At 39.8% G+C, this 20255-nt stretch overlaps 1 protein-coding gene across 10 annotated transcripts in view; it reads left to right on the top strand.

Moving 5' to 3' along the window:
- The window catches only part of robo2 (roundabout, axon guidance receptor, homolog 2 (Drosophila)), a 260051-nt gene that overhangs the window by 198944 nt on the left and 40852 nt on the right, over positions 1-20255 (top strand). For 7 of the 10 annotated variants that reach the window (XM_076873332.1, XM_004558249.4, XM_004558244.5 and 4 more), the window contains 6 exons: positions 1345-1502; positions 1802-1922; positions 2397-2535; positions 13591-13727; positions 14922-14933; positions 18758-18882. In XM_076873332.1, coding sequence (XP_076729447.1) covers positions 1345-1502; positions 1802-1922; positions 2397-2535; positions 13591-13727; positions 14922-14933; positions 18758-18882 — 692 coding nt within the window. The remainder of the gene's footprint in view (positions 1-1344; positions 1503-1801; positions 1923-2396; positions 2536-13590; positions 13728-14921; positions 14934-18757; positions 18883-20255) is intronic. The other 3 variants (XM_004558245.4, XM_012921055.4, XM_012921053.5) reach the window with 1 other exon arrangement.

Raw genomic sequence — 20255 nt, 5'->3', positions numbered from 1 at the left:
CACACTGGTTAGGGGGACCGGCACACTGGAGCTTGCTAATTACCTTAGCTTTTTAGATTAGAGGTCAGCCCTGCATAAGAGAGAGAAAATCTCTATCTCTGCCTACTCTGTATTCTCTCTTATTACCCCTGTGTAAAGGTTTCATTTGAATTCATGTCACACTAAAGTCCCACTCTATACCCCTGTGCATCCCCAGGATAATTGGGTTGAAAGCTTCCTCTATTCCTCCACTCTCCTTCCCCTTGGTCTAAATAAATAAATAAGAAGACAATAGCTTTGTGGCTTTCTGTAGATAGGGTAAGAAAAGTGAATGAAGAGATGAGAGAAGCCTGGAGTGCAGGGACCAGTTATCCCCTCTTATAATCCTGGCGCTCCCTGCCATTGTCCCTTGTGCCACATGGAATTTACATAAGGACCTGTGGTGCTGCCCTTAATTCAGCCCTCCTGAAGTATCTTCAAATATCTCCCAACAAGCTCAGTGCTTTCATCAGCAAGCTTAGTCAGTCATCAGAGGGATCGTGTCCCTCACCGCTGCACTGATAGTTACACTGCTGATACCAAACTTCCTAAAGTGCTACTCCAATTTATTAGATTTATTAAAGCCTGAATAGGGAAAAAATAGTTTCATTTCACACATCAGGGAAGCCCCAGCTATTTTTTGAGTGCATTAGGTCTATGTTATTTTCATTCATTCATACGGTAGGTGTGTGTTCTGAATACATCAGTGACTCAGGGTTTAATTTCTCACAGTTAGTTTGGCATGATTGTGCTTTCATGTTTGTACTTCGGTGCTTCTTGGTGTGTTTCACTGTGACAGCGACTCCCCTTGTTTGTTAATGAGCTGCTGTTGTGTGTTTCGCTGAACACTTTAGAGGGGGAGAGGCTATCCCCGCTATGGCGGGCCTACCTGAGGGTGATTAGATGCAAGGCCACAGTTGTTCAATGGACCACCCACTGTTTTTGTGTGTTAGCACATATGTGGCTGTGTGTAAGAGTACATGCCGAAGTGAAGCGCTGTTGCACCCCTGTGAGCTCTCACAAGTGAGTGACACCAGGCTTTAGGGCATTCTGACTCTGTTTGTTCTGCTCCCTCCACAGGGACCTCCATTAGCTCCAATTAGCTTTCACTTGTGCTCTCCCAGTCAGATGAAGCTGTGCATCCCATTTAAATAGCCTAGATAACCAATGCATACGCTCACACTATGTTGTGCAATTAACATAATACGCAGAAAGGCAGTTTCAGAATGGTAAGCTAGATTTCATTCAGGCAAATGAAAAATCCAGCCAAACCGTATCTACTAACACTGTACTCTTACTCAATTGGCTGCTCTTTTTTCCCCTCAGTGCTGAGAGATGACTTTCGACAAAACCCTACGGATGTAGTGGTGGCAGCAGGAGAGCCAGCAATCCTTGAGTGTGTCCCTCCCAGAGGGCATCCTGAACCCACCATCTACTGGAAGAAGGACAAAATTCGAATTGACGATAAGGATGACAGGATCACTGTGAGTATCGTAGCTATTTTTTTTAATAACGGGACAAAATAAGAAGAACTATTATCAGTGTCTACCGTGAATGTTGCTATTAGTGTCTGGGAACACAGGAAAGAGCTTTTGCTTCTGGAAATGTCTGCCACTGAGCACAGTTGGCTGGGCATTCATGTGTTTGAAGCCAGTGAGGGGGAAAAATGCTGCTTTTGTGTTGTCCAATGATTTGACAAGGACAGAATTCAGATGTGTAAAATGTACAAGCTTTTAATTTATGAGTTTTTTAATCTATTTATTTATTCATTTTATTTTTTTAGATTCGAGGAGGGAAACTAATGATCTCCAACACAAGAAAGAGTGATGCAGGCATGTACATCTGTGTGGGCACCAACATGGTCGGCGAAAGGGACAGCGAGACAGCACAAGTCACTGTATTTGGTAAGGATTGCTCCTTCAGGCCTCCTGAAATTTATCTTCTCAGTTATTTGGCAGAGTGACATCCATCCATGTTACTGTATACTCCTGAAAAGAAATACATTGAAGCCAAGTTTTCTCAAAGCTTAATAACAGTGTTTCTTTTGCTACACTCTCCCATCTGAGTTGCATGCAATCTGGAGCACATTTTTGTGTTGCTCATTAAACTGTCATGAGGTTATAAAGAGCCAGAGTGAACGGTAATAAATAGGTTAGTTCAATAAACGCCAGTTCTTATATTTCCAATAAAGTTACAGGTCCATTTAGTGCACTATTGCTGTATATTTGTGCCTCACGGAGGAACAGAAATATCAGATAATGAACAAAATATGAGTAATTAGAGGGATAATTATATAGGAACTGGGCAATGTGAGAAATAAAGCAAAGCCAAATCCTAACATAATGAAATTGTGCTTTTTTTTTGTGCCCATGCTGCAGAGAGACCAACCTTCCTCCGGAGGCCAATCAACCAGGTGGTCCTGGAAGAGGAAACGGTAGAGTTCCGCTGCCAGGTGCAAGGAGACCCCCAACCCAATGTACGCTGGAGGAAAGATGACATTGATGTTCCTCGTGGGAGGTATGTACTTTTACCGGAATATTCTCCAAATGGCAGTGCTTTAAGTAATGAGATGAATATAAGCAAGCAGTTTAAATTGCATGTGTGTGTGTGTCTGTCTGTCTAAATGCCAGCTTATGTGTTAAGTTCTAATGTGACAGACTGCACTTACTGCAAAGGCACTAGTGTCAGTCTAAGTGATTGTTTCAAACTAATGATAACTCACACTGCCAGCTCTCACCTGGTGTGGCTGCCAGGGAGCAATAAATACCCCCATTAGGCTGTACACAATGCACATTAACCATTCTGAGGAAAAAAAAACATTCTACCTGTCGATGCCAAAAAAGTCAGGCAGTGTCTCATGTCATGGACGAGGTCTGCATGAAGACAAACAGATACGGAGCTAAACAATTAAATCTGACTGACAGGTAAGTGGGCACGGGATGCTGAAATGTAGACATTTAGAGAAGCAGAAAAAAAAATCTGCCAGGTTGTGTAACAGACAGGTAGAAACCGATAGAATGACAGGAGATACAAAGAGACAGAGTATAGCAGCTGACGTGACCCTCAAGTGTCTATGTACAGGTGCAGCTGTTCAGGGGAATTCTTGGCATAGACACCAGAAACCTGGAAGATAATCATTACCTCCTATACACGTTTAACCCCGTTCAGTTTGTGTATCATCACAGACATGATGCACATGTTTACTCACACTTGCAGAAATAGAAACCGATGTAAGGAAAAAACAGTAAAAATCTACAATTTGGAGAGAAACTCTAGCACCACTGCCAACTTTAGGCTATCTGACTTCCTGTAAAAAGCCACTGACGATATAGTGATACTGTTCGTTCTGGGTCCTGCGTGTTGGCCTGTTTCTTCCCATGAGTCACTTGACTTACAGTCAAAAGCAGTGTCATTGTTAGAAGTGGACTTCAAAGAAACCGGTATACTGTCCCCAGCCAGCAGGCAAGTCACACACTGCTTGGATCACCTCATAACACGTACACACAGTGGACCTGTCCTCTCTCAAGGCTAGCTGCAGAGCTGAGCGTAGGCGGGTTGTTTGTGTCTGATAAGGATTTGGTTCACTGGGCAGTGGGACATGAGCTCTGTGCCAAAGCAAACACATAAAAGTATTTCACTCATGTCTTTGATAGGGAGTTGGCTCTGGAAATGAGTTCATTTTGTACACTAATTAACAGATTTATAACGGAGTATGAGTGTCATGTGCCTGCGTCCTTGCTAACTGTTCCATCCCTTTGAAGTTTGGCCTTATTTGGATACGATGCACATGAAAAAGATAATGCCAAAATTAATAAGAGATAAATATTGCAGTGTTACTAATTACAATATGTGAACGGTTGTTTTTTCTTGCTATATTTAATTCTCCCAGTTTTGCTTTGAAGCAGAAAAACAACCGTGAAGACAGACGATATTTTAATTCTGACATTTTCTTCTGCCTTTGTTGCCTGCCAAAAAGAAGACTGCATTGTATATTGTTAAGTGACGATCTGTTCCTGCTTTCTCTGCTGCTTATCTTCACTTAATAAACATCAAACAGAACTCCTTTTATTCTAATTAACAGAAGAGTGGTTAACATTCTCACTCAGGACTAGTGCCTAGTTTGCCTTTGGGCCACTCCAGCTGTATCGGTATGGGTTTCCATCACAGGAATGTAGATGACTAAGGATCAAGTAGTTCTATATGCAGTGGGAAGTGGTCTTTGATTGCTCTTTAACCGAAAAGGTTACAGTGTCCTTATTATTATGATAAGCTGTAGAAAGAGGGAGACTTAGCAAGGCCCGTCCTCTTTACCATTAAATTGTTTTAACTTTGCTGGTCCCTTTATGTACCTGCATCTCTATGTGGATGTCTCTGTGTGCTTCATTTATACTAGGAAGAAGGGAAATGGAGCTTCAGCTGAGTAAACAGGTTGTTAATATGCTCAGTGGCTCCAGCAGCCTCCCAGGCAGCCACACACACACACACACACACACACACATTGGCACATAGACATAAAGCATGCCAGGATGGCGCTGGCTTCGGTCTCTCTGTGGGATAGAAAAGAAGATAGAGACAGAATGGTTTCAATTAGAGGACAAAGACAAATGTGATGCTCGTTTACCACTGTTTGGGTATTTTACTGTGTTTGCAATAGAAAAATAAATAATTAATCACCAAACAGCTACATCTACTCTGGGATACTAGTCAACAGCCCTTGATAGTGCAGTGTAATGAAATAGGTCAACTCTTCTGTTGTCGTGTCATTATACAGTATGATACTGAAACCCTTGTAATCTCCAAGTGAAACCTTTTAATTTACAGTCTGGCATATGTCAGAGGAAATAGCCTGAAACTGTAAATTTAAAGGTCAGAGGACAACAGCTGCAGTATAATGATAAAGAATCCAGATATTCCTTTTTCTTTTAACATTTACACTGAGTCTTGATCTTATTCTAAGTAAGATGAGAATTAGGTAAATTTATACACTTGTTATCTTTGGACTATTTTTTATTTTTTTCCCGGAAAGTCCAGCTCAGATAGAACTGATATTCCTGATGAACACACAGTTGCACCAATCCTTCTCTGCTGAATCCCAGAGAACCATGATCTGTAAGATGATAGAGTTAAATACATTACATGTGTTTACCACACATTAAATTACTTATAGGATGGTCACTTTATCCAAACAAAAAGACCAAAACAATAAGCTATAGCTAAAATGAGATCAGCCCATCTTTCTCTAGTTATGTTTTTCCTTTTGTTCTTTATCATCTGGGCTCCCAGATAGGAGTGGATTTTGCTGTCAGGTCAGAAAAAAAGAAACACTTCCACTTCCTCTATTGTTACACAGAAATTCAAACAGTGTGCTGAACTAATTAAACTAAATTTCAAGGTCTCTCTTAGGACAAGACCTAAATTATGAGCAAACCATTAGGTGTGCTGAAAAACAGTGGGTAATGGGGACTTTAATTATTACCAGCATAGGAGAAGAAAATTAACTTAGATGTGCTCCAGGTGGGATTAAAACCACTGACCAGTACATGTAATATTACAATTATCCAACTTCCTCTTTTTAAATGTGTTTCAAATTGAACTTTTTTTTTCTTTTCGTCAACACAAAGCATTTAAGATTCAGCTCAGATGGAAAAGCAGCATGTCCTCTCCAGGAAAAACCTCTTGCAGATGTCTTCAAGCAGCTGGATTTCTGCGCCTAAAATCCACACAGTAGTAGAGTCACCCATAATTTGTCAGAACTGACATAATTCTTATACATTTGTTTACGCTTAAGCAGTTCTTTCCAATTATAAAAATGTCTTGATGTGGATTAAATTAGTATCAGATTAATGTCCATCAGTTGGACGTTGTGCCAAAAGCACACAATAGCTTCTCCCACATCAGAGAGCCTGGAAATGAGTGCTGGCAAGCTTCATTTTTCAAAACAGAAAGGATTCTATTCTAGCACAGTCTATGAACCCCAGTGAAAAGACTTGGGCAGTGTGTATTATCTCCCGCTGCCTACTAGCAAAGTGTGTGGCCCATGTCTTTCCCTCCTTCGGTATAGCTCTCACTCTTCATTTGCTTTGGAACCTTGTACCCTCTCCTGTGCCTTATCAGAGCCCCTTTGGTCCTGCAATCCATCTGTATTCAAGGCACCTTTCCCTGTTGACCTCCACAGCACAGCCCCTGCAACATTCAGCAGAAAAGCCTTTCTTTCTGACTCAATTCCTTCGTGGTGTGTTCATGTGTGGGGGTTCGTGTATGATAGAGATGTGTGGGTCATTCTTTTTGAGAGAGCTGTTAAAGCTAGTGTGACAGGAGTGCCTGTGTTATGCTGACCACCCAATTTCAGTGATTTCTCACCTCTGCAACTCAGCAGAATGAAAAGATGACAAGCTATGGTTCCTGTCTCCATTACTTGCCTTGATATATAAGTGGATACATCTAGTATTTATGAGTGGGTCTGTAAGGGGGTGGGTGAATGAAATATTATTCATTTGTTCAGGTGTATTTTCTTTAGGATTTCTTAACAGTAACTGTGTCACCAACTAAGCAAGCTAAATAGATAACTGACTAATAGTTTGTAACAAGAATATGACATTGTTATGCATTATTAAGAACATCTACTGGTAAGCGACCATAAATATGCCATCATATATCAAAAAAGGCCTCCAGGCATTGGTTAGCAAGGTCCAGTTTTATGTTTTTTCCATTAAAGCCATAGTGCCTGCTTTAAATAAAGTTTGAACTGCTTGCTAAGGCAATGGGGAGAAGAACTATTCGAAAAAACATAATAATGGTAAAAGGGTAATTTTTTCCCCACTAAACTGCCAACCTAATCATAAATTTTGGAATCTTGCTTAACCGTTGTGTGATTAAAGTTGGACACAGTGATGAATGTTAGTTGGACTGTTGTGAAGGCCCTTATCCTGCTAACACAAGAGGTGTGCCAGGGACCAAGGATTGGAGCTCTGGCTCAGGGCCTTAGTGAAGCAAGATGAGAAGCAATAGTGGTTAATTGATTCCCTCTTATGGGTGACGAGGCTTGGACAGGTATACTCCGGTTGCTTTGATCAGCATGAGGTAAAGTAGCAGTCAGATGGTGTAAAACTGGATCAGACTGTCAGAGCGAAATGGAGCAGAGAGGAGACTGTGTGTTAGAGCAGTGAGGCCAGAGAGCAAGCTGGAATTAGTCCTTTACTGTATCTGGAGTCTGACTCATGTGCTTAGAGTTGGCACACAACCCCTCTCCCTCCTCACAGTTCCGTTCACATGCACTCGCAGAGGCGAGGCAGATAAGATCCTCTCCTGTTGAATCATTTTGTAGACACACTCATCCAGTCATACATACAACCAAGATAAGATTCTCTTAATGTGAGTGAATTGGCACAAGACTGAGGGTCGAACATGGGTGACTGTGTTCGTGACAGACAGTTTAAAGGCAAATCCTCTAAGATGATCTGGAGGATTTTTGAGCCGTAATCCTTTTAAATTATGTCCAGTAAAGTTGTCATCTCTGTGCTGCTTTCTACATTCAGCATTCAACACATCAAGTTGACAACTGAAAAATGCCGCTTTGTTTCGCCATTTGCTTACATTCCTATCACTCCTCATCTCCCTTCACGAGTGTGTGTGTGTGTGTCTTCGTATTTCTTCCATCTCTGGTTTAAAAAAAAATGGAGTCCAGCAGGGTGAACTTGGCTCTCCTATCCTTTCCACAGCACTTCTTCATGTGCAATTACATTCCTCCTCTAATAGAGAACAGAACTCTCCCCAAGTTCAGTCACAATAAAGAGCTACTGTTCCCTCGCTGTGCGTACGTACGTGTGCGAGTATGTGTGTGGGTGTGTGTGTGTGGCAACAACTGCCTCTTATCCGTGAGTATTTCCACTCATCTTGTCATTAAGGTTGATATCATATGGGAAGTTGATTACAGATTGATTGTACTCATGTTCCTCTAATAAGTCATGGACGGGCCTAAGGTCCTGTTTTGAGAGTCTGACAGAGATGGGACCAAGAACAATAAGAATGTTGTCCAATATGTGCATACCTGGGTTGTCCACAAGGCAAGGGCTCAGTCAAGACTGTGGGAACCTCTCTAAGCACTTTAGCTGTTACAGTAGCGTCTTTATGGCTGATTACATTGTCTATAATATGCATCAGTGCTCTTAATATATAAAATGAAAAGTGTAAAATCTTGCCGAAGGCATATATAATGTACTTTAGACTTTAAAAGATCACATAATTAGTAAAATTAAATAATTTGCTAAAGTCTAACGATGACTGCTGGGTAAGACCTCAGTCATACTAGTGCAAAAATAGGAGGGCAGCCTCAGTGTGACCAGGGAAAACTGATGGTTGATGAATGATTGCATTTCATTTTTTGGCTTTCTGGGATTTTGAGTAGTTGAAGTGACCAGCTTGCAACCAACAATTTTGATTGGTCCATCACTGTCTGACTTCAGTCCCTCTCAAACAAACTAGTGAAGGTTTCCAAATGATCACCATCAAATTCATAAATGCAGACACATTGCCAACATGTTGTAATCACTCTGAGTAAGTTGGAGTCAGTCTAGACCAATGAGCAAAACTCATCTGCGCTATCAACTAATGAAATGCACAAACCCAATTTGCTAAGGTTTGTGGTGGGCAATTTACTGTAAATTGCACTAAATTTAATACAGAAAAGCATATCTTATTTTGCACACGATATGTGAGAGGGGGAGATGTTATCAGAATGAGTGTGTAATTGACGCCACTAGAAAGCTCAAAACTGTGAGCCCAGTGCCAAAACTTTGGCTTTGCCCTGATGCTCTTTACTTAGTGCTTACTTTGAGTGTTTAGAGAGAAGCTCCACATATTCCTGCTTCACAATGAGATTGGGATATTGTTGAAACAGAGAAGAACTGAACTGTACTTATTGGAGCATCTGAAATGCATACAGTACATACAAATGCATGTCTTCCTTTTTGTGTTTCAGGCTTTTAGTCACATTTGTAAATTTCTAAATTGGTACACAATGAAAACACATCTGAAAGCCTTTTATGAGCAGTTCACATAGAGAAACATCCATGTTTCTGTGTTATTCCATTTAATGTGTTAGTGTGTTAGATTAATGTCTGAATGTAACAGTATGTTAGGGTTAGGGTTTGTTAAATGATATATTTCCAGACTCATGCTTTCCACTTCAGACCTGGCAATCAAGACCAACAAGACAAACGGTAAACCATGCCAGCATTATAGTCCCCATCTACTTTGCACTCTTTGGGAAGCTCTACCACTTAACTGTAATATACAACATAAAATAATGTCAAAATACAACAGCACAAAATGCTGTCGGATTAAAGAATTATTATGACACTACAGTAGATTCCTGAAAAAAAAACAAATTTGCTCTGACAAGAGATTTTTTATTTATTTTTTGCGTTACTGCAGAGCATCGTCTGCAGCGTATCACCTTTATTATTATTATTATTGGGGTTTTTTAACACAGCTATAATTTTCCACATAGATAACTAAGGTTCATCTAGTAAATTAATGTTAATTCTGTAACATACAGCATCAGTGATGCAGTGAATAATCTCACATTAACATTGATGTTTTCACTCAAGAGTGTGTGTCTTCCTCTCTATTAACCCATCACAGCAGCTGTAACATCAGTTGAAAAACAACAAACCGTGTGCGTAACATTTCTTTTGAAAAGCCTTTGTAGCTGCAGGATATGTGACACCAGTGATGGTACGCAACTCCAGGTCATTTTCTCAAAATGCAGAAAAACCAAAGCAGTTTGTGTATTTGGGGACATGGCACAGTAGCGCTAATTTCATTAACACATAGACAGCTTAGGATCTGCCAGTAAAAAATATTTTGTGTTCTTCTACACGTGCATGCCAGCTGTTATACATAGATTCCAGATTTATATAGTTTGTGGTAAAGCAGCTCAGGATAAATCCTGTTCTCCACCTGATTCTCGGTTCTCAGGACTACAACTAGTTCCCTATAATTTTTAACAGAAGAGTTCCCCCTTATGTAATAGACATATTTCTTTGTCTTCAGCCTACTCTTATTTATCATTTATCAGCAAATTTGTGCTGCTCTTGTTAGAATGATGGTCAGTAATGAAATTAATTACCTGCATCTGTTTGTTTCTAAATTTATACATCTGCCCAATTTAGATCTGGCCCAGTCTGTGTGGATTCTGCCAGGTCTAGTAGTAGCACGCTGGTACAGCGCTACACGTTTGACGTAGATGCCAACATATTTGCAACAGTCTGCAACAGATTTGAGTTTCCTCACAGTTAATCATAGTATTATCAGAAACAGATTGTATTTAAATGCCAGCTTGACCCTGTTCAGTCAAAAACTGATAGCAGACTTACTTTGTCTTATTGCCGTTTTATCACATTCTTGATGCACCAATGTGAGTGTGAAGAAACGAACTCATACAGGTGTCGGACCTGGACCCTTCATTCAAAGTGACCATTTAAAAAGCAAGAAGATTGTAAGTTGATTCACACTGTCATAATAATTTTAGTTGCGCAGTGGTCTCTAAACACTATTTCTGTAGTGTAGCTGTAGCCTAACAAATAGAAACTGTAGCTCTGAGTGTGACAACACAGAGAAAAGGGACAGATTTACCATTAACTACTGAACGCTTTTGAATGTGCTAGATAATTATTAGTTATATACTAAGTAACCACTGTTGTGCCACAGACATATATGTATACAACTCCCGTACTTTAGAGATGTGCCTTTGGATCCTATAGTTAAATCTATAATGAATGTATTTTTTTAAACTCATATGAAAGATTCCTACAAATAGCTGAAAGCAACAAACACAGTGCCAGTTGCTTTTAATGTTTTCTCAAATCTATGTTCATTATTGGTGAGTCCTTCTGTGCTGACAAAACCTTTCAGAAACGATTGAGACTGGTCTGGCCAGTGTTAAAATGTGAGAAACAAGGTGAAAGCGCATGTCGTGCAAGAAGTTTGAGAGCCAGCCTCGGTTGAGAGTCGTTTTGCGTAGCTTGATTGAAAACGGTGGAAACTATGTGTTATTCACTTGCTCACCTCTCCTTTTGTTCAGGAGTCGTGTTGTTTTGCATAAGCCCTAACTTGTCCCACCACTCTTTCACCTTTTCTTCCAAGTAAGGAAATCACGTTGATCCTTACCATCCGGAGGGAAGGTACTGGAGGATGCTTTCTTTATTAGCTTGTTTGTTTTTCATCTGACAGCAAGCTTGCCACAGAATGTGCTGCCTCATTCCTCTGGATGCCACGCACTCGGTTTCAACAATAAATGCTTTATGCACATCCCCCACTCTTACCTGAACTGTACATCACTTCTCTCTAGAACAAAGCAGTCAGTCATGACTCAGTCAAATAATCATTATGGCTCCTTAAATACATGTGTGGAGGGGTGGAACAGGCATAGTTGAGGAATTTACTTCAATAAAGCTGCCATTGAATGCTTGCTGAGGAAATGTCATAACAGCAGGTAAAAAAAAATAGACATGGATAGACAGGATAGATTAGTTTTGCAGCTGCCAGTGGAAAACAGCCATCAGTGCACCTGATGGTTGAGCAGAGAGGTGTTTTCCACTCTCAGGGAAATGGACCATATCATACTCTTACCTTAGTTACAAAGTACTACTGTTAAACACTGTTTGTCCTTATATCCAAACTTCAATTGTGGTATCCAGAGTAAATGTTATCCTCTTTTTTTATAAAAAAACAAACACACTTAAAAGTATAATTTCATTTTTTATTGACGATCAAAAGCCAAACTCAAAACTTTACACCTTTAACTAGTATCATCTGTAAAGCCAAAGCCTTATATGGTGTATTTCTCTGTGTTGTAAAGTTCTATTGTTATCAAAAAACCATTAAAAACACATAAAACAGTCAAACTGTTGGACTGGGTAGTATTTTTCTTCATTACAGAGAACATGACCAGTGTAGTTTGTTCAGAAACAACTCTGCTTTGGCATTTTCAATCTCTGTAGGGTTTGCTCTGTAACGCAGACATTGCGGTTCTTTATGTGTTTTTAATAGTTGTTGGAGTGCAAGTGTGGAGCTTTATAGCACATGGGCATGTGCTATAATAAAAGAGTAATATGATGTCAGGCTTTTTCTTTAAAGCTCCTGTGTGGATTTGAAAAAGTCTGAAAATCTTTTGCAGACTTTGCAGACTTCGACAATGATCCCTCTTCGACAGTGGTGTTGACTTGGTTGGATCTTATGAAATTGTATTTTTTAACTCTTGAAATAATTATTTCATGGTGTGCTGTGAGTTATATTATATGACAGCTAAAACTCTTTCAGGCCCTCATTCATTCTTTTTAAGAAATTACCAGATGTTGCTGATTTGCTCACTTGTAGTAGTTGCTGTCTCTCTCATTTATTATTATTCTTTTTTTTTCAGCCTAATGATGCCCTCCCTTACTGGCACAGGCATTTATATGTGCCTCATACTCAAATTGACAGTGAAAAGCTATTAAATAACAATTCAACACATTGAATCAACTTCACATATTATGTCTGCTTCATTTGTCATGAAATAACAAGGGAACAGGCCTCACCTGACCACAAATCTGCTTGTCAGTTAATTGTCCAGTTAATGCAGATTTTTTTTTGTAAAGCCTGTTTAATTAAAGCTGGAAGTCTGCACTTTAACCAGATACTGGATGTTTAATCCGTTTAATTTGAAGTCCACTGTGGCAGTATACAAAGGCAAAAATACAAAAATTGTGACTTTGTCCAACAAATTATTGAACTAACTGCACTGCATCAGTTCTACCAATATTATTGTTTTCTACATGCTAATCTTTTAAAATATCTGTAATCACATTCTTGTCTAATGCAGATCTAACATTAATCTTTTGAACTGATGCCTGTTTTTGGCCTCTGTGAGTGACAGACTGTGGACAGGGAAGGACTGTCAGCCTGACAGACCACCATCACACAGCACTACCACCCCTCAACTAACATACTACTTACACACTGCCAGAACAGGCACCCTCTTCAATTACAGACTGCAAAAACAAACCATACCAGCATTGCCGGCTTGTCAACTACCATATAATTCACAAAGGTCTGCAGACACACATCAACACAAATATTTGACTACCACAATGAAATTGGAAACAACCTTTCCCTGCTATACTTGATATATTGATTCAGTCAGTTAACATGTCTTACACTAAGAAAGTGTAGTGTCGATAAAAATCATATAGAGCTGAGACACACACACACACACACACACATGTATATATACACACAGTTATTGAAAAACAGCTCATGAATATTGCACAGGTTTTGAGCGTTTCCAATTGAATGAATACGTCTCTGTGTATTGCCGTCATTGTTGAATAATTGATCCTGCTCCTTGCGATCTCCATTTGTCAAAACGACCAGTTTTGCTTCCCTGTACCACTCCAAGAGGGGAAAACCTTTAACATCTATTGTCATACAGTTCTAAAAAGAGTTTTACTTGGTTAATGCTTCTTTTTCATAGCATTTGAATTAAACGATGATCAGGCAACTTGAATATTAGTGTTATGTTTTTGTTAACAGGTATGAGATCAAGTATGACAAGGAGGACTATGTGCTGAGAGTGAAGAAGGCTTCCATTAATGACGAGGGCACATTCACCTGTGTCGCAGAAAACCGTGTGGGCAAGCTGGAGGCCTCCGCCACCCTCACAGTCAGAGGTATGAAACAGATATATATCAATTCAAACAATTAAATCAATCAGTTAAAAACACACAGAGAAACTGTTGAGCGTATTGTTCTTATTCTTCTTATATACAAAGATGAAGTTTTGGATTGATAATTCACTCGTTACTGTCCCCATTACACAAGTGGAAATGCAGAATGCTGAGTACTATAGCCAAGAGAGATGTAGGCAGTCCATGAATCTGTTTAATTATTTACATTTCCAAGTGCAGCGTCGACACACTCTGCCACCCTCCCCCTGTTGTGGTGGCCTGCAAGCCACACTGCCCTCCATGCTGTAACCACCCAGTCAGCAAAGCCATTTCACAGATTACTGGTGCACACCACACCTGGGGTTTGCAAGGTTAATAAAATCATTCTAACCATTTTTTTTTCTATTTTCACCACTCTTCTTCCCATTAAAGTCGAGTGCTTAACGTCTCTGTGGAGCGCTTTACAGCGACACAGAGGACCAGAGGAGGTAAAACAAGGTCTTGGTTGACTACTTGTTTATGAATCCAGATTCGTGAGAGCACCACCTAAGTTTTTTTGTTTACTTCACCATGAGTACCCATACGGCAATGCAGAGGAAACATTGGGAACAACTACCAACAACTACTTCTCTGTGACACTTTCAGAAGACTCATCCTTTGGATATAACCTACATGCCTGACTTTTTTTTTTTGGTTCTTTTTCCTCCTCTTTCCTTTTTTTGGGTTCTGTTCATCAGCATTTATGGCAAACACATCTTTGCCTCGCTACTACAAACATACACCACCCATAGAATTGTAGATTTCATTATTGCAGAGAAGGTCCAGCAGTGTATTTGTCCCTGAGGAGCAATAATGACTGCCCACACTGAAATTTGAATGCAATTTAAGACTTTTGACTACCAGTGGGTATTCACATCAGACGGCCTCTGTCATTCAGGGGTCTGAGAAACAGATGATGGGAGCTCATCAGCAAAACTGTCCAGTGGGCAGTGGACAAAACCTACTGGATCCTCTCTTTGTAACGCTTACACTGTGCTAAAAGTGTGTTTGCCCAACACAACATGTCATTCATTCTGATTTTGATTTCCCTTGTCTTATTTTATTATGTTCTGTTCCTTTTGTGTTGTTTTATGTTTGTGCGTCTGTGTCTTAATTTGTTTCTTTTGTGTATCCACTCCACCATTGTCGTGTTTCCAGCTCGCCCCGTCGGTAAGTACCCATCCTTCTGATTTGATCCCATGCTGCATGCCTTCTCCATACACCCTGTTGCATTTGACTGCTTGACAATCACTAACCATCGCTTTAACATTCCTGTACTTGACTAACACATTTGTTGCATAAGTTGTCCTTTCCTTTCAGTTGTTTTTTTTTTGTACATCAGATACTTGTGAGATATTTGCAGATTTTAGAGCTGTATCTCTTTTCGTTAACTGGCTCTTGTATGTACTTTAGAGTTCAGAAACTATACTAAAACTTTTCTGTCTATACATCAGATATAGATTTAGACAAATCCTTTTTTTTTGTTCTCTCCACGCTGTGCTCTTTAGCATATCCAGTTTAAAATGAATGAATGAATGAATGAATGAATGAATGAATAAATGATGTTTTCTAGTGGCAGTTCTCAGGTTTAATTTCAGGAGTGTTAGGTACATAGAAATTCCTTGATGCTTTACGACTTTACTAGAAATGCTTTCCCGTGGATAAACAGCTGTCCTAAACTTTGCATTGTCACAAAGTTACTATTCATTTTGTATTTTTATCGCATATACTTGAGCTCTACTCGCAGCTGATGAATATTGCGTATGTTGCTTTATTATTATAGATCAAGGCTTATGTTAGCATTGTTCCTCTAAACTGAAGGTTCTTTAGATTGTAGTCTCTATTCTTTACAGTGAAAGAGTGGGCTAGCAGTGTAATTGACTCAGACATTGTCATCTCATATGGTCCAGAATGTGTTTAACTTGCGAGTCTTGAGGCCATCTGTGGATTTTTGGATCACAGAGCTGAGATCTGTTTAGTTTTGATCAGCTTCTTTCCTTCTGAGCCCAAGAACACCGGTCTGGGAATGTCGTTTTATTTCCCAATAGATTGGTGTAGGTCAACAGAAAACCACATTTGGCACACTTCATATGTGAGATTGTTAGAGGGAGTAAGTGAAAATTGGCATCTTGAGAGAAAGACGTGCTTTTGAGTGCAGAAATGGGAAGAATGCAATAATGAGAAATATGCAGGAGGAGAAAGAAAGGGAAAAGAAGTGTGTGTCAAGACAAGCTTGACTGGTAGAAAAAAACAGACACTGCCTCAATGGCAGGACTTTGGTTGGCAAAACAGCAGTGGCGGTTCTCTGATTGTCAAACTGTCAGTTTCCAAGAAGATGGAGGAAATTACACATTCACTCTGCCTGTGGGAAGAGACAGTAATTGCTGTCAACTTTTGAATAAAATATGATTGAATGTGGGATTTTAAAGGAGGAAGAAATATTTGTGCTTGAGTGTGCTGAATGGATCGCTGTCTCTTTGTCCATTTGTTCTTTTCACCCTGACTGCTGTTTTATGCCGAGCCCTCTCCAAGCCAGGCAGATGTGACTTGTCATGAATTAAATATGGGCCCCTGATCGTGTGTTTCCTTAGGAGGGAACAGGAAGGAGCTTCTCATATGTCATTAAGGGTTTCTGAATAAAAAACAGGGCCAATGTCTGCTAGCCCTGAGCCAAGCTGTGAAACTGTCGCACACTAACTTCCCCTTGATTTGTCGAAAGTTTTGATCTGTTCTTCTCCATTGGACCCTGTCTACCTTTTGGTCATTCTCAATCACATTCCCCATGACTATTTTATTCAAATATAATTTAAAGATAGAAAGAGGGATGAAAAGTTGTGAAATATGTAGTTGACTAATAGAAAAGCAGTAAAGACAAAGCCGAGCCTTTTTGTTTAAATTGCAGTTTTAACTGGAGTCACCAATCACACAACTGAGATAGGATGGATTGGATGTTTTTGGCACTTATTAGTAAATCTAACAGTTTAGCACACTTGCACATTAGGAAGCTTAACCATTAATAAAAAGATATCTCAGAAAATGCCCCCAAGATATCTGTGGGTCATGACAAAACTGGTTTCCAAACAGATTGCTTCCTTTTATTTGGTATGTTAACATTGGCTGTAGATAAAAGAGGGTGTTTTTTGGTCTGCCTTTGGAAACAATGAGTCATACCTGAAAAACAGTTCAAAGCATAAGAATTCAGGCCCATTTAACATGACTTTAAATCATAAATAGTGGGGAAAAAAGGAAGTAAGCATCCTTTTTCTGCTTAAGTGTGTAAATAAGTCCATGAGAATGGCAAACAAAGAGTCATTAATGGGAATTGAGAAAGTGACAAAGGACCATGCTGGGTAGTACAGTGATAGGAGGCATTCTGTAAGGTGTGAAACCACATTTTAGTGAGTTGTTAATAATGCAGTGTGTGGTATGGAATGGAGCAGAGAAGGGAGGGAACTAAGACCTTGCCAGAGCAGGATTTAAGAGCTCTGTATCAGGCCCAGCATTGTGAGAGCCACAAGATATCCAAGCAGCAGAAGGCCAAACGGCAAAGCAGTAAATCTGTTGCCATCTGCACCATTCCCAACTGTGTGTATCTTTGACAAATACACACGCCCAAAAAGGGATTACATGATGAAACCAGCCAAATGGGAAGAGTTTGGCCTTACTGGAACCAGCTGGCTTATCAGAGAAAGGACTTAGAAGAAATCAAAAGAAACAGAAAGAGTGCAAGATGTTGCATTGCAACAATTCTTGTCAGAATTTTGCAGAAGTCTTGGTGTTTCTCATTGTGTTTCTGCAAAGAAAATGGTCCCTCTAATCCACTCTCTGTGCTTATTTGATAGTATGGCAGTGACTCAGGGCCCTTAATGTGTTGACTTTCATTATCTCTGCAGGAGCTGTGTTTCCTCTGTAAGAGTTTTTGATTTTTATCTTGGCAAACATGGCTCTTGTCAACATGACCCTCAATGACATTCACCGAAGAAACAAGTAGAGGCCCTGGGTCAGGCAGTAATTTACTCAGATAATTAAAATGCTTTCTTGCACTTGTACCGATCATCATCTATCAAATGATAGATTATTATGTCTGGATACTAAAGTTTTTCATGCATAAGGACACATGCTATATCCCTTTTTTGTGCCATCTATGCACTTGGATTATGTCAGCTTTTGCTTGTTAAATATCTCATTAAAAAGCAATTGAAATATCTGTGAAACAAAGTTTGGTGTGAAATTCTCCCTCCTTCACCTGGTGTCACGTAACGGTCAGAAAGCAAAAACGGCAGCACTGCACGCCAATAGAAGTTGTATCCAGTCCGCTGTCTTTGTTATTGACCTGCATCTGTCAAGTTGTCAGTCAGAAATGTCTCACTGTTCGTCTAGCTGCTGATAAACGTGTGAATGTTAACTGAGAAAGCTTCACAGTACAGTTTCAGACTTTGATAGCTTTTCAAGTGTTAGCTTGTTGTGTGGTAAACACTGAAGTAGTCTTTTCTTTCTCTCACTCACTTTTGATACAGCTTTGATCAGAAGTTGTATCAAGCTGCTCACAATCTTGACTTTTATATGAGATGCATTCTGATGCAGAGTAAACCCTCCATATGGAAAGTCAGACACAATTAACCCTGTCTATTCCTGTTATAGTTTTCGATGTTTCCAGGGCATGGGTGTGCCTATGTGTTGTCTCAGATCTAAATGCCTTTGTGACTGAGACGCTTCCTTGTGTGAATGCCACTGTGACTGTCATTCATTCAGCTTCAGTCTCACCTGGATGAATGGCCAGCCTTGTTACCATGGCAGTGAGAGTCATGATAGTCACTGGTGTTCAGAGCAAAAGACAGATATGATGCTGCATGGAAGCTCTGTACAGCACTCCCATTTTGATTTTACCATGTGGTATATTGCTTGTTTTTGCTTGAAGTCCTTAAGCCTTAATGTTCGGCTTCACTATGCACCGCAAGTCCTCTAACACTGTTGTTCTGGCCCTTTGACTTCAGCTCCTCCCCAGTTTGTCATCCGTCCAAGGGACCAAATCGTGTCACAAGGCCGTACTGCTACCTTCCCATGTGAAACCAAAGGAAATCCACAACCTGCTGTCTTCTGGCAGAAGGAGGGGAGTCAGGTACAAACACAGACTAATCCAGTTTAATGTTGTTTTTTAATTACTTTTTCATTATTATTTTTTACATGTGAAAACATATCACTCTCTTTTTAGGCGGGATTTATTATCTACCGTACATCTGGCGTTATCAGGTTTCGATTCTACCAACTGTACACACAGTCATTGTGTTTTTTGGATTCCCCTGCTTTGCGCACACACACACAGACAGCACTTCTACACTATCTGCGATCGGTATCTTTACCACAGACACATAGATACACCTTTGTTCTCAGGATCCGCCAAATCAAAGTGTGCCTGGCAAAGTGCTAATTGGTTTTCTGTGACCCTGTACTGATAAGAACGATCCTAACCCTCACTCAAGCAGATAACCCATTCAAATACCTGGGTGTCCTCACAACGGTCAACAACAGTGCCAATTAGGAACCTGTTGAGGCTTGTAGATGAGCCACAGATATGATTCAGCTCTCGCTAAGGTTGAAACACGCTCACGCATAGCCTGCAGGCCAACAATTAGAACAGAGTTTTCTGAAAACAGTGAACAGAAGTGAGACGCATGCTTACAACTTTGCACAGGTATGATACTCAAATAACAATATGTTACCTAAAGCATTGTGAGTCAGTGCTATTGAGTAATGTGAACTCAAATTTTGTGTGTGTCTCACTTTGTCATTAAAGTTGAGGCTTTTCAAATGACTGTTCGTTCTTGACATTTCTGCACTTGTTGGCACTTGTCCTTGTGTTTATTAAAGCTTTCTATTCTTTATCCTTACTGTGATGTGATGTGATGTGATGGTATTTGTTAAAGCTAATTAAGTATATTAGTTAAATAACATTAATGCATTTCTTCCAGTTGAACATCTCATATGTTCTGGAGACCCATAGAGTCTAATAGAAAAGAAACTGTGCAGTTTGCTACATGTAAGTGATTAGATGTAATTCAATCCAGCTGTTTTTGCTGGTTCCCTCTGGGGATCCTAATAAAAGAGTACAGGAATAGCTGGGACAAGGTGGGAACTACTCAGAAAGAAGTACTTTTTTCTGTGTCATTAGTCGTCTAATTCTGTGTATTTACTCTGAAATGTGTTACGCTGATTATGTCTTCCTTTCTAAATTCAAGATTACATTATATTTAATAAAGTCTAATTTACATGAGGTGGTCTCCTTTTAAAAAAAATACATTTAAAAAAAAATCTCAAAACCACTGTGGAATTGAAACAGAGAGGAAAGTGGTCATGAAGCCAACAAGAGCAAAAAGTTCCCTTCCTAAGAGAGTGGAGCCACTGGCTTGGCCCAAGAATAAGTATGAAACCAAGTCATCAAACATGTTTTGCAGCTCGTGAAGTCGGTTCACATAGTCAAAGAGAGAATTGTTC

The sequence above is a fragment of the Maylandia zebra genome, linkage group LG14 (genome assembly GCF_041146795.1).
Source record: "Maylandia zebra isolate NMK-2024a linkage group LG14, Mzebra_GT3a, whole genome shotgun sequence".
Lineage (NCBI taxonomy): Eukaryota > Metazoa > Chordata > Actinopteri > Cichliformes > Cichlidae > Maylandia > Maylandia zebra.
The sequence above is the reverse complement of the archived record's forward strand: the minus strand, read 5'-3'. Positions and strand labels throughout refer to the sequence as shown.